Genomic DNA, 21,442 nt, shown 5'->3' with positions numbered 1-21,442 from the left:
GAGGTTGTTGTCCCGGCACCACCCTGCCAGGTAACTGACCACCTCCCTGTAGACTGTCTCATCGTTGCAGGTGATCAGGCCTACCACCGTTGTGTCGTCAGCATACTTGATGATTGTGTTGAAGTCGTGCAAGCCCAAGCAGTCGTGGGTGACCAGGGAGTACAGAAGGGGACTAAGCACACACCCCTGTGGGGCCCCCTTGTTGACGGTCAGTGTAGCGGAGGTGATGTTGTCTACCCTCACCCCCTTGGGTCGGCCCGTCAGGATGTCCAAGATCCAGTTGCAAAGGGGGGTGTTCAGTCCCAGGGTCCTAAGCTTGGTGACGAGCTTGGAGGGAAAATGGTGTTGAATGCTAAGATGTAGTCAATGAACAGCAGTCTCTCATAGGTACTCCTCTTATCTGTAGAGGCTTTAATCCAAACAGATCTAAAGGGTTTTTAGATTTCGACACCGTTTTCCCATTCATGCAGTTCTTAATTTATATATGCAAATGAGAATACGTTTAGCTCATGGGCAACACACACGTTTGGAGGATCCATCTGAGAGAGTTTATGTGCATTACGTCTATGTCAGAAGTAGTGCATGTAAATCAATATTTGGTTTGTTGGTAACATTATTTGATGGTCCTATTTCAAATGTATTTACCTGGTATCTTAAATCAACATTGTAGTTGGCTGAATTATCATGTACAGTGGCTTGCGAAAGTATTAATCTCCTTGTCATTTTTGGGAGGTTTGTATCATTTGATTTACATAACATGCCTACCTACCGCTTTGAAGACGCAAGGTATTTTTTTATTGTGAAACAAACAAGGTGTTCAGTCCCAGGCTCCTAAGCGTGCATAACTATTCACCCCCCCAAAATCAATACTTTGTAGAGCCACCTATCTCAGCAATTACAGCTTCAAGTCTCTTCGGGTATGTCTCTATAAGCTTGGCACATCTAGCCACTGGGATTTTTGCCCATTCTTCAAGGCAAAACTGCTCCAGTTTGATGGACTCAGTTTGATGGTAAGTCATACCACAGATTCTCAATTGGATTGAGGTCTGGGATTTGACTAGGCCATTCCAAGACATGTAAATGTTTCCCCTTAAACCACTCGAGTGTTGCTTTAACAGTATGCTTAGGGTCATTGTCCTGCTGGAAGGTGAACCTCCGTCCCAGTCTCAAATCTCTGGAAGACTAAAGCAGGATCCCTCAAGGATTTCACCATCCATCATTTCTTCAATTCTGACCAGTTTCCCAGGCCCTGCTGATGAAAAACATCCCACAGCATGGGATGGTATTCTCAGGGTGATGAGAGATGTTGGGTTTGCGCCAGACATAATGTTTTCCTTGATGGCCAAAAAGCTAAATTTTAGTCTCACCTGACCAGAGTACCTTCTTCCATATGTTTGGGGAGTATCCCACATGCCTTTTGGCGAACACCAAACATGTTTGCTTATTTTTTTCTTTAAGCAATGGCTTTTTTCTGGCCACTCTTCCATAAAGCCCAGCTCTGTGGAGTGTACGGCTTAAAGTGGTCCTATGGACAGATATTCCAATCTCCGCTGTGGAACTTTGCAGACCCTTCAGGGTTATCTTTGGTCTCTTTTTTACCTCTCTGATTAATGCCCTGCTTGCCTGGTCCGTGGGTTTTGGTGAGCGGGCCTCTCTTGGCAGGTTTGTTATGGTGCTATATTCCATTTTTTAATAATGGATTTAATGGAGCTCTGTGGTATGTTCAAAGTTTCTGATATTTTTGTTATAACCCAACCCTGATCTGTACTTCTCCACAACTTTGTCCCTGACCTGTTAGGAGAGCTCCTTGGTCTTCATGTTGCCGCTTGCTTGGTGGTGCCCCTTGCTTAATGGTGTTGCAGATTCTGGGGCCTTTCAGAACAGCTGTATATATACTGAGATCATGTGACAGATCATGTGAAACTTAGATTGCACACAGGTGGACTTTATTTAACTAATTATGTGACCTGAAGGTAATTGGTTGTACCATATTTATTTAGGGGCTTTATAGCAAAGGGGGTGAATAGATATGCACGCACCACTTTTCACCACCAGTTATTTCTTTTTCATTTCACTTCACCAATTTGGACTATTTTGTTTATGTCCATTATATGAAATCCACATAAAAATCTATTTAAATTATAGGTTGTAATGCAACAAACTAGGAAAACACCAAGGGGAGTGAATACTTTTGCAAACTAACATTTCACCAGGTCCTTTAAAGTAAATACTACACTGTAAGGTAAAGAGTGTACTGTAGATTAAAGCATAACCACAGTGTTTTAAAAGCACATTGCATTTGGTTTGGTAGAAATTGAAGCCTGTCACCTGACCTGAACGACGGTGCAGTTCCTCCCGGTGGCTTCCATCTTGGCATTGATGACGCGGGAGGTCCAGTGGGCCAGCCAGTAGTCGATGGCAACCATGAGGGAGTGTTTAAAGAGCTGTGATAGGAGGAGCAGCAGCAGCAGGAGGAGCCCTGCAGAGGACAGGTAGACCCCACAGGAGTGCCAGGGGATGGTGGTGCGGTGACGCATGGCCTGGGACAGATTGTCATCCTCGTCACTGTCCACAGACTCTTCTGGAAGAACAGAGATATGCATGAGAGAGGGATAGACTGTGTGAGGGGGGGGCGCTGTGTGTGTGTGTGTCCCCACTATATATATGCCCCTTCCATCTCGCCTCTCTCTGCTTCTCCCCTCCTCCTCTCTCCCCCTGTATCCCGGTCTCTCTTCTTCTTCTCCATGTCCTTTCTCTCTCTCTAATGGTTACAATATGACAGGCGTATCTGTGTGGCTAGAGAGGAGCAGGAGGACAGGAAGTGAAATAGGACTCAGGAGAGGAAGGCTCTCTTTCAGCTACTGACTGAAAGACTGGAAGGCAGAGTGATAGGCCATTTCACAGCAGCTCAGGTGGCGAGAGAGAGATAAAAAGTTAGAGAGAGAAATGAGAGGGGGAAGAGAAAAGACGGGGAAAAGCGGAAGAGAAAAGACATAAATATAGCTTCAGCTAGAGACAGAGCAGGGTCATGGCTAGAAGGGTAAAATTAAGTAGATTTTTTTGTGGTTGTTGCATTTTAGCTAACCCTAACCATTTTTCTACACCTTAACCAAATCCCCCTAACCTGCTACGAAAATTAAAATCTGACATTCCTTTGACAAAAGCTGGATCCCTTCTAGCCATGACCACACGGCCAACTGGTCGTTCAGTCCTGCATCGATACATTGTTTGTTTCCTAATGGGAAACATCATTTGTTTCATGTGTTGGGTTAGACCGAGCACGTAGAGCAGGGACAGTAGACAGGACACATTGACCATGGGCAGTGCCGACGACTACCCACCTCTTCCCCTTATTGAAACATACATGACACCATGCGGGCAAGCCTCAGTGCTGACGACTGAATGGGCGTGTCTCCGGGACAGGCCGGAGGGAGAGATCAGGAAAGAAAGAGCGAAAGATGGGAGGGAAAGAGAGAGGGAGAAAAACAAGAGAATGGAAATGGCACGAAGCGGAGCATGGGTAGAGTCTGCGAGCTGCAAGCCTACACGGGAGCCACACGGGACGGAGTACGGGGCGCAGTTGCAACACGATGACACAGACTGGTCGCGGACCGGGAACCACTCAGTAAAACCATGCGGTCGGCCCAAACCTGCCACGTCTACAAGAGCAGCGGCACCCTGCGCTGGGGTTGTCTCAGTCCACACCGGGGTGACACCAGAACACAGGAGACAACACAGAACACAGAATAAAGAGCACAGTACCACTACCATGACACTGTCACCTCAGCACATAGGATGCATTTGCCCTTAGATAGATCCTGATCTTGAGTCAGTTTTGCGGATAAAGGTAATGATTTGGGGATGGGGAGGGTACGCTGATCCTAGATCTGTGCCTAAGGGCAACTTCTATCTGGACATCACAGCGGAGAGACACACACACAGGGTTTGTCCCAATACTCTGAACCAGTGTGGGACTCTGGTTCTAGGGAGCAGCAGTGTGCTGGTTCTTCTATCAATGGCATTGATTCTTCACCTGGCTTGTCAGGCCTAAAACCAATTGTTGGTTGAAGGATGAAAATCAGCAGAAAATGTAGCCCCCCCCAAGGACCAGATTCCCCCCTTTCCCTTTTCAACAGATCTTAAAAGAGGTGGAAGTCTCTGGCCCAGGACTTGACTAGTCCACGTCTTTTACAGATCAGTGTTGACAAAGAAAGAGAAAAGAGCGCAGAGTTTGAGCTGAGGTAGTTTACTGGGACATCGCCACAGACAGACACCACAGGATCACACACACACCGTTAAACCCACTATAGGTTCAAAAACTGATACTCTGCAGAGGCATCCCATTTTAACACCTAGTAAATGTAGCACCTGACATTTTGTGGTCTCCACAAACAAAGCATACTGAAGTAACTATGCCCATGCTAACCCCCCTAGTTCCCATTAGCGAGTGATTGACAGCCGGTGTCCTTCAATCCCATTGGGAAGTTTGTGAACTTTGACCTCTCACCTTTGTCCTCCTCCTCAGTCTTGGCGGCCTCTTTGGAGTACATGGCTCTCCGCAGGTTCTTGCGCTCCAACACCGTCATACTCTCAGGCACTGTCTCCTGGAGAACGCACACGGACACACATCAGAGTTTCAGCTGAGATAGTTTGCTGAAATAGATTTGACCAGATGAATTTAAAGCAGAGCAGGAAAAAAGGAGCCAAAAAGAACAAGCCCCGTACAAACGTCTCAATTGCTCATCAGTTGTGTGACCCTGTGACGAAGTCGGCCGTTACGTTGTGCACCTCCCACCTCCCTTTTTCCACATTTTGTTATATTATAGCCTTATTCTAAAATTCTCATCAATCTTCACACAATACCCATAAGGACAAAGCAAAAACGGTTGTTTTTTGTGGGAAAATGTTGCTAATTTATTACAAATTAAGAAACAGAAATAGCTTATTCACATAAGTATTCAGACTCTTTGCTAGGAGACTCGAAATTGAGCTCAGGTGCATCCTGTTTCCATTGATCATCCTTGAGATGTTTCTACAACTCGATTGGAGTCCACCTGTAGTAAAAGGCTGTAACGTAACAAAATGTGGAAAAAGTCAAGGGGTCTGAATACTTTCCGAATGCACCGTATCTGTATATGGTTGCGTTTAAACAGGCAGCTACATTTTGGGGTGCGTTCAGTTCGCTCCCAACGTTTACGACATTGCGTGACTGTTTGTACTGAATGACACGTTTCCCTAACAGAGTGCTCACGGTTCTTTAACAGCCGTTGAAGTATGTTTGCTCCCGTGTGGTGGGTGTGGCAAGGTGAGGCCTGATCAATATGGGTGTAAACATTTCAAATCGCTAAAACTCCTGCGGCACACCATACAAATTCATCACATCGTTCTTCAAACTGGTTGTTCAGTACAGCACCGTTTCCGTTTAATTCAACATTACACACCGTTATTTCATACTGAACGCAGGAGCCCTGATCTTTTTTCACTTATTAGTCTTCTGACCAATCAGATCAGCTATTTTGACTAATAACTGGGCAAACGATCAGAATTGGGCTGCCCGTGTAAACTCAGGCCTATGAGAGGTGAGGATGTGTCATCATCACACCCCTTTTGACCCTATTATGGCCACCTGGAGACACGCGGTCCGATACAGTACCTTCTCAAACTCTCCGTCCTGCCGGTGCATCAGGGTCTTCCACTGCTCAAATAGCTCCGGTTCAGAGTTCTGGATGTCTTTCAGAGTCCCCTCGGTTTGAGTGGTCCCGTTCTTCATCGCTACGATCTGACCACGGAGGGAGAGAGGGACTGCATTAGTGGCTGTCTGGATATGAGTGGAAACACAATACACACACATGCGTGCCCGCACACTCTACTCTCACCCAGTCAGCGTGGGGTAGGTACTGTAGCTTGTGAGTGACCAGCACCACAGTCCTCTTCTCTTCTCTCAGCAGTTTGAGGATGCCCTCCTGCATCAGGTGGTCACTCAGGTGAATGTCCAACGCTGAGAACGGGTCATCCTGAAACAACACAGAGGGACATGCTTCCATGGCCTACAATCAAAGACACTGTATTCTAGCTTCCTCCCAATGTTTCCAACGCAGAATAAATGAACGCAGAGACGAGGTGAAGAGTGGTTTGCAAAAGGGGGAGAATATCGGTTACTTGGATTTCAGTTCTATGTGACTCAACATGATTCTTGTGGATGAAGCTGAGGTCACCGTGTAGACAGGTTCTCTCACCAGGAAGACCACGTTGGCCTGTTGGTACAGGGCTCTGGCCACACCTATACGCTGGCGCTGCCCTCCAGATAGAACTATACCCTGTGGAGAGAGAGGGAGGACGGACGGAATGAATGGAGGTACGTGGTGGAGTGTACAGTCTCAGCGTTATCAGACCACATTACACTGTGTGTGTGTGTGTGTGTGTGTGTGTGTGTGTGTGTGTGTGTGTGTGTGCGTGTGCGCGTGCGCGTGATTGAGTGTCAGGAGCTCTCCCCAAAGGTAGACTGATGTATCTGCCCTCTTCTTCCTTTACTGCCACTAAGACTCGCTGTAGTGGAAAGATCTACTATCCACTTCTCTCTGCATAACAGGGTCATGCCTATTCTATAGAAGTAGTAGTGCACATCAATTAACACACACACATCACCCAGAACTAAAATCTTGCGTATGTTCACGTAGTCTATTCACGAGAGGTTACACAAACAGCAACATTACAGAAATAAACACAATATTATTAAAACACACACACACACACACACACACACACACACACACACACACACACACTCACACCTTTGTCACAGAAACACAACTAAGACCTGCTTACGTAACAGAATGATGCCTGAACAAAACAAACATGACAGTGTACTGGGCGAGCTCTGGTGAAGCTAGCTTCCTGTACATACAGTATAAACAACCAGACAGGTGGTGACAGGGCTCTCTATAGCGAAAGAGATTCTGTCTCAAACCTGAATACATCAAGATTCTATAAAGGTTATACTTGATTACTGCTATTATAATGTGGTCCCCTCGATTGCCATTTAGTAAGTGAGAATGACAAGAGACAGGAGTGAGTGGTCCCGAGTGACAGAAACAGTGACAGAGACAGTGACGGTGCGGGTCACTGACCCTCTCTCCGATCTCCGTCTGGTCTCCCTGTGGCAGGATGTCGATATCCGGCTGCAGGGAACACGCCTCGATGACAGCCTTGTACCTGGACAACACAGAAACAGATAATCAGATGACAACCGTGACATTAAAACAAATACCCTGAAATGTCAATGGGCTGAGGAAAGCTGAACAGATTCCTAGTGATTTGTACTGTCAGAGTAACGATATCATGGTACACTGTAAAAAAAAAAAAGTTACCGTTGTTTTTACGGTAATATACAGGCAGTAAAAGTACATTTTACAGTAAAATAAATGGTACAGTATGTTACCATAACCAGTTTTATGGTACCAATACGGTTACTGTAATCCATTTACGGCATCCAATACTCTTACTGTTATCTATGTACCGTAAGACAGCAACAGTATATTATTCTAAGGTTGTATTCAGGATAAACATCTCCACAGAGAAGAACATTTTAAGAGGATCAAGTTAAACATTGAATCTCTAAATGGGTCTAACATACGTAGACCTGCGCGCATGCACATTTGTAGGGGGCTTGGGGAGTCAGAGATGCTTAACCAAGCAAGAGGAGCCAAGGCACTCTTTTTTTTTGTACTCTAGCTAGCGAGGACGATTGAACTTCCGGATCCGGCGTTCTACGCTCGTGTACAAGCGCGAGCTACACGTCAGGCTAGTCTGGCGTTCTGTTTTACAACACTTTTTTTTTTGCCACAGAAGCAAACATGTCTCTTTTTTGTATTGCAGTTGCTAGAGCTTGGACTGCTACTACTACTCATGAGAGGGAGGGGGGGGGGGGGGGGGGGGGGGGGTGATAATTGCTGTCCAGCTGTAGACAACGAGGCTAGACCCTCATCTACATAACACCAGGTTAGTAGTGGCCTGTCAATGGAGCTCATGTACAAAAACCCCAACAAGTTTACCGAGTGACTGATTGAAAACAACAATACTTTCAACCACCTGTACAAATAACCGGACAAATACATTTGCAGACCTTTCAGATATGTGTTTACGATCACAAGAGGAACATAGTCCGACGTAAAACAATCCCACACACAGGTGGGAAAGGGAAATAAGAGAAAACAAACACCAGTAATATGGCAACGAGGAAATACGTTTTAAAAAACATTTACACACACACACAAAAAAAAAACAGGTAAATTACCCACCACCCTAATGTATGAATGAGAGAAGAAGAAAAAAAAGCACACAACCATTTTGGGGTTTAAGACAAAACGGGAGTTGATCGGCAGGAATAGACACCACACATGGTACCGTGACGTCGTAGACGGTTTTATTTTTTGCTGGACGCTGCTGTTGTTTCTGTAACTCTTGCTGCTGTTTCTTTAAGGCATCCACCCGCTGCATAAGGACAGTGTCGTGTTGTCTCACCAGCTCGCACAGACGTTCCACCAAAACTGGACATAATTGCGCTTAGCAAAATCTCATTGTAAAAAAAAACACAAAAAAAGGACATTTGCAAGCGGTAGAAGAACGTCCATCTCGTCTGTGTTTATACCAGAAGGGATACTGGGAAAATGTGATGGAGACACAGCGGTGGGACTTACGTTGCAAAACTCATTCAATACTGCCCCTCAGTCTTCGCAAGGGATAACACGTCAGGTCTCAATTTCCAAGTAGGAGAGAAACTGTGTCGAATGTTGGAGAATATTAGCTGGCCCCCTTTTGTGACGACATTGCAACACTGCGCTACACTCCATCGGCCCCGTCTGCGTATTGTCTGTAGACACCTTAAGAAGACTTGAATTATATAAAGGGATGAATGAAGCGTCTGGCCCTGGGGCTTTATTAAAGAGAGATGGAAAGAGAGAGAGCGAGAGAGAGAGGGTGGAGAGGGAATGAGAGGACAGATAAAAAGAGAGAAAAAAAGAAAAGCCCGAAGAGGAGAATAAAACAGACAGGCTTTAGGAAGGGAACAATAGAGCAGCATCTGGGGTAGTTATAGTAAAACGTCTAAAATGAATGCATCCAGGACTATAACATACACGTTTGGTTCTCCATTCTCAAGTCAGCGGCTAGGAGGGTCCTGGACGAAGACAACGTCTGGACTGGGGAACGAAAATGGCCGGTCCAGTTGAGACCGGACCCAACCGCTCCCCAGCACCATCACACTGGGGAACAACAGTTCCGTCCACTACTACGGCATGCCCAAAACTGTGCAGGAACTGTGGCCAACTGGGCCATCTGGCTACAGTCTGCAAGATCTGTAAAGACAGACTGTGTATCCATACGCCCGTACAACCTGTGCGGGAAAGAGCACCAATTCTTCAAAACCTGCCCCAGTTTCTAGGCCAGCAGGGCAAGGGCTAACGCCACCAACCGCAACCACACTAACCCAAATCCCAACCTCCCACCCCCAGACAACAACGAAGACACAGAACCAGACTCCAGACCTCTCCACAGGCACCGCCCAATCCACCTCCCAAGATGTCCCAGAAACAGCCCCCACCTCTGCCCCCCCAACAAATCCCGTCCTCGCCACCCCCCCCCCCCTCGTCAAAGGGAAGCCAGTTTCGAAAGTTACCATACAACCGGAAGAACCCCTCGCCTCACAACTCCTTTTCTTAGATGATGATGACCCAAACTGGACAAAAAAATTACCAAACGTAAAAGACCAGACAAACAACAGACCAACAAGAGACCAGACAAACAACAGACCAACAAGAGACCAGACAAACAACAGACCAACAAGAGACCAAACAAACAGACCAACAAGAGACCAGACAAGAGACCAGACCAACAAGAGACCAGACCAACAAGAGACCAGACAAACAACAGACCAGACAAACAACAGACCAGACAAACAACAGACCAGACAAACAACAGACCAGACAAACAACAGACCAACAAGAGACCAGACAAACAACAGACCAACAAGAGACCAAACAAACAGACCAACAAGAGACCAGACAAGAGACCAGACCAACAAGAGACCAGACCAACAAGAGACCAGACAAACAACAGACCACCTAGAGACCAGACAAACAACAGACCAACAAGTGACCAGACAAACAACAGACCAGACAAGAGACCAGACAAACAACAGACCAGTCAAGAGACCAGACAAACAACAGATCAGACAAGAGACCAGACAAACAAGAGACCAACAAGAGACCAGACAAACAAGAGACCAGACAAGAGACCAGACAAGAGACCAGACAAGAGACCAGACAAACAGCAGACCAAAAAGAGACCAGACAAACAAGAGACCAGACAAGACACCAGACAAACAAGAGACCAGACAAGAGACCAGACAAACAACAGACCAGACAAACAACAGACCAACAAGAGACCAGACAAGAGACCAGACAAACAACAGACCAGACAAACAACAGATGGAACAAGAGACCAGACAAACACACCAACAAGAGACCAGACAAACAACAGACCAACAAGAGACCAACAAGAGACTAGACAAACAACAGACCAACAAGAGACCAGACAACAGGCCAGACAAACAGACCAACAAGAGACCAGACAAACAAGAGACCAGACAAGAGACCAGACAAACAAGAGACCAGACAAGAGACCAGACAAACAACAGACCAGACAAGAAACCAGACAAACAACAGACCAGACAAGAAACCAGACAAACAACAGACCAACAAGAGACCAACGAGACCAAACAAACAGACCAACAAGAGACCAGACAAGAGACCAGACAAACAGCAGACCAGACAAGAGACCAGACAAGAGACCAGACCAACAAGAGACCAGACCAACAAGAGACCAGACAAACAACAGATCAGACAAGAGACCAGACAAACAAGAGACCAACAAGAGACCAGACAAACAAGAGACCAGACAAGACACCAGACAAACAAGAGACCAGACAAGAGACCAGACAAACAACAGACCAGACAAACAACAGACCAACAAGAGACCAGACAAGAGACCAGACAAACAGACCAGACAAGAGACCAGACAAACAACAGACCAGACAAACAAGATGGAACAAGAGACCAGACAAACAGACCAACAAGAGACCAGACAAACAACAGACAAACAACAGACCAACAAGAGACCAGACAAACAACAGACAAACAACAGACCAGATCAGAGACCAGACAAACAACAGACCAGACAAGAGACCAGACAAACAACAGACCAGACAAGAGACCAGACAAGAGACCAGACAAACAACAGACCAACAAGAGACCAGACAAGAGACCAGACAAACAACAGACCAACAAGAGACCAGACCTGAAGACCACCCCAGAACCCAAACCCTGATGCCAGAAAACACAACCTATCCCTCTGAGAAACCGTCCCCCCCCTTGACCCCCCTACCATACCCCCTACTGCCCCTGACTCCTCCCCCTGCTACTTAGCTACCCAGATCCACCCCTTTAGCCCTCCCTGCCCCTGATCCCACACAGCAGCAAACCAGCCAGCCTCAGTCCAGACCCCCCGGCCCCTCCAATCCGCCTTCACCTCTCCCAGCATCCCCTATTCCATCACCAAGTCAGTACAGAGGGCCACCAGGAAGTCAGTGGGGAGGCACACCAAGACCTGTGAACAGCCAAGATCCACCCAACAACACAAACGACCTGCTAGAGGCCCTCATCCAAATCTGAAACAAAATTATCATTTGAGTTGCCTCTTCGTTAATTCTCCTGCCCCCACAAAAAAAACGTAATGTGAAAAAGTAGATTTTCATCCCGGTCCTATATTCTAAGACTTGATTGGGGTTGGCCCGGCCCGGGTTTAGCGCAACATTGTAACCTACTGTATGTGTGAGACCAACGGGTGGCCATGGCTGTGTGAGAAGTGCGTCTGTATCTCTCACATAACTAGAATGAGATTCACTTTCTATGAACTCTCTCCTTCTCTGCTCTGATAGACATGAGCCTGCAACTTTCATCTCTCCAGCGTTATACTTCAATATTTATTTCCTTATAGAATTATTGCCACGCAAAGGGTTCTGGAGGAACTGCAGCACCCCTGATAAATTGAAATAAATTTGCCAAAGTTATAGAATTACTGCTCTGTTGAGAAATAAATGAAATCATTCAGAATAGCCTACTACACCATGTGAAGGCCTATAATTTAGCCACAGAGAATCGATAGCTTCTTGTGGACTGTAGCCCAATAACAAGGAATAGCCTACAGTAGGGAACGCAGGCGGAAATCTGTCAGTGAACAAACAGCATGCAGACAAAACAGGCCTTTCGCAATATTTCAAATAGAAATCGAGGGAAAATACAGGTTGGAAAGCAAATGGCTCCTGCTGAAAAGAAGAGACTGTAGGCTACCAACATACTTCCAAAGTAAAACAAGAGAGAGATAAGCTTTTGGCACGAGCACACGCCATTGGGTGAAACAGTGAAACTGGAAAGCATTTTTAGGACTAGAACTTCCTCATATTTTAGCCTACAATATGTGTCGACACACCTAGGCCTAGGCTATCGCTGGATTCAAGACAAGGTCGTTTTTTACGGATCTCAGTTTGTCAGTGTCAACGTAGCCTGCCATTTCGATCACTTGGGCTGTATTAAAAAAGATTCTGCCAAAGTCTCCAGTCATGTAAAATAACGTAGAATTGCATGAAATGCGTTTATAATAAGGCCATATCTTCCCCAGACCCTAGGCTACTAAAATGTTTCCCAATGTGTTCAACTTCTGTAAGTGCCTCTACTCTACTGCTAAATGCCACTACGCAAATGTGATGGTATAAATGCAATGCTTTATTATAAAGTTGATTTTTTATTCTTCTCTCTCATAAGTTCCGGTACCTCAGAACTCCCCCACCGGTACCTCCTGAGTAATAAATAAAGCACTGAGCAGCGTGTAGGCGTATATGTAATCATAACATTGCAGGTCATGTTTCTCCTTTTCTGACATTGGTCTGACGTGGTTTATTTCTGCTACGCAACAAATATTAGGCTACCATTCATCCATCACTCATTCAATTGCTCAGCATGCTCGAAAAGTAAATAGACTAGTACCCCATTTAAAATATTTGACAGTATGGGTAGGCTACAGTATTGCTGTGCAATAGGAGCGCCACGCCAGCCTATTTCATCTCTGAGCCCATACCAAGGCAGGAGATATAATAATAATATTTTTTTATATTTTATATAGTGCTTTCATTACCAAGAGAATCTGAAGGACGCGGCCAGTGTTTGGCACATGTGGAGGCATACATTTTTTGGTTTGGAAAAAGTCACGGCAAATGATGAAAACATTCTGCCCACACCTCTACAGAAATCTGATCAAATTTGCCATTGCACTTTCGTTCAGAAACTGTCAGGGCCCAGTTCCAACACCCAGTTCCAGCAAATAAGGGTGTTTATATGGTACGGCTCTGATTTATCAACGAAAACATGTGTATAACTTGAGTGCAACAGCTTGATAAATACCAATCATTTGTTGCGCACGCAAATCCCAGAATCTCCATGTACGAAGCGTAGTATGACATTTACACATGGTTGATAATTGAGGCCCCAGAGGAGCACTGAGACTACAGAGAGAACTATCCCACTGTGATTGGAGAAACAGAGAAACAGGGAAGAGAGAGAGAGCGAATGAGAGAGATTAAAACTGCTCAACTATTGTTCTCGGAGACAGAGAGAAAGGGAGGAAAAAAGAGAGGGGGAGGAAAGAGAGTCAAAGAGAGAGGGAGAGAGAGCGATAGCAGAGAGGGAAACAATGGAAAGAGAGAGAGAGAAAAGTGTGAGTAGGTAAACACTACTCCTTTATGCTTCTTCACAGCAACCGAGATAACTCAGGGTTCCATTTAATTATATTTTCTGCAGCTAGGCCATTAGGCCCAGAGAGAGGAGATAGGACCACAAACACACAGGCTACCTGCTCGTCTGGGAAAGCATTTGTCATAAGGATTTTTTTTAAACGTGTGTATCACCATACCCATCCAGTGGCAGGGGAAAACAGCATATGGTGTTGTGTCACGGGTGGGGGTGGGAGATTGGGTGGGAGGGCAGAAACAGTTAGCAATGACAAAAGAGACAAACAGAGATTTATAATGGCCTGAATCAGACGTCAACTAACCCTTAAGCCTGGGGGCTTTTTGTTATTTTGTTAAAATGTTTTACAAGCAGTTTACAGTGCATTCGGAAAGTATTCAGACTACTTGACTTTTACCCCCATTTTGTTACGTTACAGCCGTATTCTAAAATCAGTCTTAAGAGTTTATAGTGTCAGAGCAAAAACCAAGCCCTGAGGTCGAAGGAATTGTCCCTAAAGATCATAGACAGGGTTGTTGTCATAAGTCTCCTGTGACGATCTGAAGGATCAGGTTACAGTGGGTCCGCTCTACAGCGTGCCCTCTCTCGTAGAGGGGCAGAGAGGGAAGTTTTATGGTCGGTCATAAAATACGCTGCCCCTATGCTCTGTAGTGTTCGAGATTAGAATGTAAACTGTGGAACACAGAGAGACACTTGGACATCAAACGTTTGAATAATTAAACAATATTTATATTTTTGAGAAGGTGGGAGTGGTCCGTGGACACTTAAGGGACAGTCATGACGAGTGTGTTTCATTTGGTGATCTCATGAAGGACAGGAAACACACATAACTGTGTCTCTTAAAGTGTACATTTCTCAGCTGTCCGGTTTACATCTAAATATTGTGAAACGTATGTGATTAAACATGAAACTATTCGTGAAAAGATGTAATGTGATGTTAATCTTCTAAATGAGAAAATATGGGTTTTCATATAAAGGTAACCAAATCAGTGGCCATGCCCACGTGAGCAGAGACATTACAGTCGGCGTCATGGACCGCCCCTTTTCTCAGAAGTGTATAAAACCCACTCCTGATGAAATTTACAGTAGACCAGAAAACACGGAGCTGACGCTACATGTTGAAATTGTTAAGAACTACAACTCTCTAAGTCACGGAGACAGACCATACAGCTGGAAATGACGTAAGTCTAGTACGTGTATACCGGCAACTGCGGAAGCATCTATTCTATGCAACAACCATCTGTACGCCTGACTTATCCATTACAACAGACACTATCCGGGAACTGCAGAGAAAGCGACAACTACGAAAGACATTGTGGCTTCTAGGGATGTTAACCAGAGACTCTCTGATGAACTGACTCTCCAGCAGACGGACCGGCGATTCCAACAGAGAAGACAAATATATACATTGCAATTATTCTCGAATGAGCGGCTGTTCATGTGCAAAAGATTAGCATTTCAACTAATATAATTATCAACTGTGTGTAGTGAATCCATTTTGTCTCTCCTGCTCTTTTCCTGTCCCCACCCCTTTCCATTGTCTACCAAGCCATCATACCGGTTTACTTATCAATGCATTGTGTTAGTAACCAATATCTACTGTTTGTTCGTTATGTATTTCTGTGATTATTTAGTTAGTTAGTAAATAAATAATTAAGACAATTTGTATATAGCTGATTCATCATTTAGGCTAGGGTTCATGCAGATATCCAATGTTCAGTAATGAGAATGTTCAGTAATGAGAACTGACGAGGTAATAATGATACATTAATAGAAGAAGAATCGCTAAGATATGAAAATATCTGAAGAGTCGATTCGGGAAGTAGAGACTATAAACAGTTTCCCGTGGTGCCCCGACTTCCTAGTTAATTAAAGTTGACACGATTAGTTTAATCACGTAATAATACTTACACAGAGAATTGATTTGATAAAATAAATCTTCACATTTAATGATAGTCACAGACACGACAATTGTATCGAGGTAGAGATCTGGGAAAGGGTACCGAAACATTTCTGCAGCATTGAAGGTCTCCAAGAACACAGCGGCCTCCATCATTTTTAAATGGAAGAAGTTTGGAACCACCAAGACTCTTCCTAGAGTTGGCCAATGGTCACTCTGATAGAGCATCACATCTGGAGGAAACCAGGCACAATCCCTACGGTGAAGCATGGTGGTGTCAGTTTCATGCTGTGGGGATGTTTTTCAGCAGCAGGGACTGGGAGACTAGTCAGGATCGAAGGAAAGATGAAGTACAGAGAGATCCTTGATGAAAACCTGCTCCAGAGCGCTCAGGACCTCAGACTGGGGAGAAGGTTCACCTTCCAACAAGACAATGACCCTATGCACACAGCCAAGACCACACAGGAGAGGCTTCGGGACAAGTCTCCGAAGGTCCTTGAGTGGCCTAGCCAGAGCCCGGACTTGAACCCAATCGAACATCTCTGGAGAGACCTGAAAATAGTTGTGTAGCGACGCTCCACATTCAACATGACAGAGCTTGAGAGGATCTTCAGAGAAGAATTGGAGAAACTCCCCAAATACAGGTGTGCCAAGCTTGTAGCTTCATACCCAATTGCTGCCAAAGGTGCTTCAACAAACTACTGAGTAAAGGGTCTGAATACTTATGTAAATGTAATATTTATGTTTTTTAATAAATTAGCAAAAAAGTCTAAAAAACTGTTTTTGCTTTGTTATTATGGGGTATGGTGTATAGATTGATGAGGGGGGGGGGACAATTTAATATTTTTTTTAATAAGGCTGTAACGTAACAAAATGTGGAAAAGGTAAAGGGGTCTAAATACTTTCCAAATGCACTGTATAATCAAGTCTCACCTGGGTTTGATCATGGGCATCTCAAAGGTGATGTTCTCCACCAGCGTCGCGTTGAGCAGCCAGGGCTTCTGGGAAGCATAAGCCACAGAGCCTCTCTTCCTGCCAAGATAAACACAGTGTCAAGATCATCCAACATATCACAACTTCCTGTCTTTCTCAATGACGCACAAAGATAAACACACTTCATGGCAGACTAGGTTCAAATGTAAAATGGTTTTGGATTGCTTTCTGTGTTGTTCAATTACAATGGAAACCAGGGTATTATCTTGTTTTTTTTGTAATACAGGCAGTTACTGTATTGACTAGATACTGTGTGTATTTTTCTATTGTGGATAACAGTGTATAAGAGTAAATACAGCATCTCCATAGCGACCATCTGGTGCGAGGCGTCATGTGTGCTTACTGGATATCCCCATCACCAGCTGCATCCTTGTCTGATGTGGGGCTGCAATGGTACACACATAGACACACCATTAGCACCAGTAATGTACAGTGCCTTGCGAAAGTATTCGGCCCCCTTGAACTTTGCGACCTTTTGCCACATTTCAGGCTTCAAACATAAAGATATAAAACTGTATTTTTTTGTAAAGAATCAACAACAAGTGGGACACAATCATGAAGTGGAACGACATTTATTGAATATTTCAAACTTTTTTAACAAATCAAAAACTGAAAAATTGGGCGTGCAAAATTATTCAGCCTCTTTACTTTCAGTGCAGCAAACTCTCTCCAGAAGTTCAGTGAGGATCTCTGAATGATCCAATGTTGACCTAAATGACTAATGATGATAAATACAATCCACCTGTGTGTAATCAAGTCTCCGTATAAATGCACCTGCACTGTGATAGTCTCAGAGGTCCGTTAAAAGCGCAGAGAGCATCATGAAGAACAAGGAACACACCAGGCAGGTCCGAGATACTGTTGTGAAGAAGTTTAAAGCCGGATTTGGATACAAAAAGATTTCCCAAGCTTTAAACATCCCAAGGAGCACTGTGCAAGCGATAATATTGAAATGGAATGAGTATCAGACCACTGCAAATCTACCAAGACCTGGCCGTCCCTCTAAACTTTCAGCTCATACAAGGAGAAGACTGATCAGAGATGCAGCCAAGAGGCCCATGATCACTCTGGATGAACTGCAGAGATCTACAGCTGAGGTGGGAGACTCTGTCCATAGGACAACAATCAGTCGTATATTGCACAAATCTGGCCTTTATGGAAGAGTGGCAAGAAGAAAACCATTTCTTAAAGATATCCATAAAAAGTGTTGTTTAAAGTTTGCCACAAGCCACCTGGGAGACACACCAAACATGTGGAAGAAGGTGCTCTGGTCAGATGAAACCAAAATTGAACTTTTTGGCAACAATGCAAAACGTTATGTTTGGCGTAAAAGCAACACAGCCCATCACCCTGAACACACCATCCCCACTGTCAAACATGGTGGTGGCAGCATCATGGTTTGGGCCTGCTTTTCTTCAGCAGGGACAGGGAAGATGGTTAAAATTGATGGGAAGATGGATGGAGCCAAATACAGGACCATTCTGGAAGAAAACCTGATGGAGTCTGCAAAAGACCTGAGACTGGGACGGAGATTTGTCTTCCAACAAGACAATGATCCAAAACATAAAGCAAAATCTACAATGGAATGGTTACAAAAAATAAACATATCCAGGTGTTAGAATGGCCAAGTCAAAGTCCAGACCTGAATCCAATCGAGAATCTGTGGAAAGAACTGAAAAATGCTGTTCACAAATGCTCTCCATCCAACCTCACTGAGCTCGAGCTGTTTTGCAAGGAGGAATGGGAAAAAAATTCAGTCTCTCGATGTGCAAAACTGATAGAGACATACCCCAAGCGACTTACTCGCAGCAAAAGGTGGCGCTACAAAGTATTAACTTAAGGGGGCTGAATAATTTTGCACGCCCAATTTTTCCGTTTTTGATTTGTTAAAAAAGTTTGAAATATCCAATAAATGTCCTTCCACTTCATGATTGTGTCCCACTTGTTGTTGAGTCTTCACAAAAAAATACAGTTTTATATCTTTATGTTTGAAGCCTGAAATGTGGCAAAAGGTCGCAAAGTTCAAGGGGGCCGAATACTTTCGCAAGGCACTGTATACAGTCGGCAACACAAACCAAAACAAGGCGATCGTTGCCCTATATGTGCATGTCTATCATTAGATCTTAGTGTGTCTATAAACAAAACAAACTATTACTTCCTGTAATTTGAAGATTCTGACTCACTCTGAATATAGAAGACAGAGTTTTTGCAAAAAGCCACATACTGGATTTTGGATTTAATGCGGTTATATTTAGTCTGTTATTGCGTGTCTTTTCTTGGTGTAGTTATAATTGGTGTGACATATTAGTGAGATAAATACAAGATAGATGAAAGGGATGGACACAGACACACTCTCTGAGTTCCCCTGTGGTCTGCCAGGGGTGACAGGAGCTCAGCTGCCTATCCTTGGCTGCTACTTGAGGGAGAAGGGGAGCGGGAAGAGTGAAAGGGATGATAAGAGGGAGAACTAGAATATTTTTGAAAGGAAAGGAAAGAGAGTTGGTTGATAAACGTCCCAGGGTCTATCTAATGATCCTGATCACCACAGACAGACAGGGCCAGTTGAGAGGCATGTCCCAGACAGGATGTCACAAGGCTGTGCTCCAGTGATTAAACAGCGGATTAGATGAAGTGGAAACCAAGGGGGGAATTCTAACATCCACTTAAAGGTCCCAAACAGTAAATCTTGATTCCCATGTAAAATAGCCTTTTGAGTGACCAAAACATCACCCATATAATTTTTTTTCCAGATAAAAATGCTTAGAATTGAAGAAAATTGTCCTTTTTCTTTCATGTCTAACTATTAGCAAGGCTTAAAAGAAAGGCTGAGAGGGCGGAGAGCTAATAGACTGAGTGGGCGAGGAGTTCACCTTGACTGACAGTTCATTGACACAACTACGTCAAGAAACTCGGATGCAGCGCTGCATTGAAATAACCTCAAGCACATTTGCAGATACATAAAGAAACGAACAGCAAACAAACATTTAAATTGCATGCAACATCCATCCCCGTTATACACTACCGGTCAAAAGTTTTAGAACACCTACTCATTCAAGTGTTTTTCTTTCTTTCTTTTTTCTTTTTTTCTTACTATTTTTTACATTGTAGAATAATAGTGAAGACATCAAAACTACGGAATCATGTAGTAACCAAAAAAGTGTTAAACAAATCAATATATATTTTATATTTGAGATTCTTCACTCGATGACTAGAAAACTAGCCAGTAACTAGCAAACACCAGACATAGAAGAAAGGGGAAACCTATACGTATCTTTGCCATAGATTAATAGGAAAAACCTGTAATTATATTTGTGGACACCCTGCAGTAGAATGTTGGCACCAGTAAACTGGCCAGCTAGCTATGTAAACCACACCCCTCTGCAAACACAATTTATGCGATGACGGTTACTAGTCGGTACTTATTTAGTTAAGTAAGAAAATAAGACGTTACCATTTGGTCATCCTACTTTGATCTTGTTTCATCCAAATACATTATCATTCAATTTCATGAAAAACATGATTTGGACTGTGCAGGACCAAAGTCAAATTGAGCATTTTACTTAAGTGGAAGTTAGGATTCACACCTAAAGTTGGGAGTAATAACTCAGACACACCGGTAGGAATGTCAAACAGAGTGGCCGGCAGTCAATTTATTTTGTGTTCACACGGAAAAGGCCTTGAAGTGCTCAGCCACTCAGCCTTGTTAAAATACTCCAAACCAGAAGGTGGCAGTAGCTTTGTTTGGCAATGCATGTCTGTGTGTGTTACTTAGTTCATGGTCTAGATTCCAGCTAGCTGCGCTATTGTTGCTATTTTGTAGAAAGCTCTTGTTGATACTAGCCAGATTGCCGCAGCTAGATAACTCCTAGCAAGATGACAAATAAATAATTGAATTCACTCTCCATTACCCTATACTGCCAGTGTCCCTTGCTAAATGTTTAGCTAGCTAGAATTTACGGTAGCTAGCACAACATATCTAGCTAGCTATCTATCTATGGACATTGAACTAACTGGGCAGCTATAATGTAAATACTAGCTACAGTGGTTAGCTATCTTGAAGGAAGTATTTAGTGTTTTGTACATTGCATCTGTGCACTTAGCTAGCTACCATCCCATAGCCTACATTGCATATGAAATGTGACTGGCTCATGATATTTAACCGTGGATGTACGGACAAAATGCCCTCTTAGTTCCTTTTTGTTGTCATGTTGGTGGTTCGTGCTCTCCGATTGGCTCAAAGTCAAGTTGTTGGCCACTGACGAGCTTCACAATTCTACAAGCAGAAACAGCAGGATCGTTGCTACCAGGTCGACACGCAGTAGGTACAGCTTTTGTTCTAGCAAGAGAAGGAATGGCCTCCCACTGTTATAAGTACCTATCGGCAGTCTATCTGCAGTAAGATTATCGGTGCGTTTCACGTTTAAGGTGTAGCAGCGAGGGAACTTGTGTCTAATAACACTAAGTGAAGCAGACTTCTGCTGAGGTCTTAGGTGGGACACTCGGCTCAGATGGTGTAGTCTACAGTCAACAGTGTTGACCAGGGGTCGGCAACAGCCGTTTCATTTAGGAAATCTGTTCCTAAGTATTCCCACAAATAAAAAAAGAGAAATGATGTGATCATTTCTCAACATAATCAAGGTATGAAATGATTGTTCTCTATTTTGGGGCTCAGTTGTGGTCAATTAGCGGTGTA

At 44.1% G+C, this 21,442-nt stretch overlaps 1 protein-coding gene across 6 annotated transcripts in view; it reads right to left on the bottom strand.

Annotated features, from left to right (window-relative positions):
- LOC110492500 (ATP-binding cassette, sub-family C (CFTR/MRP), member 8) overlaps positions 1-21,442 on the bottom strand; it is a 122,169-nt gene that overhangs the window by 21,934 nt on the left and 78,793 nt on the right. For 3 of the 6 annotated variants that reach the window (XM_036951582.1, XM_021566881.2, XM_036951627.1), the window contains 9 exons: positions 17,093-17,134; positions 16,690-16,788; positions 7,128-7,212; positions 6,237-6,317; positions 5,877-6,014; positions 5,654-5,779; positions 4,508-4,604; positions 3,651-3,716; positions 2,334-2,581 (listed from right to left, as the gene is read on the bottom strand). In XM_036951582.1, the coding sequence (XP_036807477.1) occupies positions 2,334-2,581; positions 3,651-3,716; positions 4,508-4,604; positions 5,654-5,779; positions 5,877-6,014; positions 6,237-6,317; positions 7,128-7,212; positions 16,690-16,788; positions 17,093-17,134 (982 nt within the window). The remainder of the gene's footprint in view (positions 1-2,333; positions 2,582-3,650; positions 3,717-4,507; positions 4,605-5,653; positions 5,780-5,876; positions 6,015-6,236; positions 6,318-7,127; positions 7,213-16,689; positions 16,789-17,092; positions 17,135-21,442) is intronic. The other 3 variants (XM_036951597.1, XM_021566911.2, XM_036951608.1) reach the window with 2 other exon arrangements.

This window comes from Oncorhynchus mykiss, chromosome 2 (genome assembly GCF_013265735.2).
Source record: "Oncorhynchus mykiss isolate Arlee chromosome 2, USDA_OmykA_1.1, whole genome shotgun sequence".
Taxonomy (NCBI): Eukaryota; Metazoa; Chordata; class Actinopteri; order Salmoniformes; family Salmonidae; genus Oncorhynchus; species Oncorhynchus mykiss.
The sequence above is the reverse complement of the archived record's forward strand: the minus strand, read 5'-3'. Positions and strand labels throughout refer to the sequence as shown.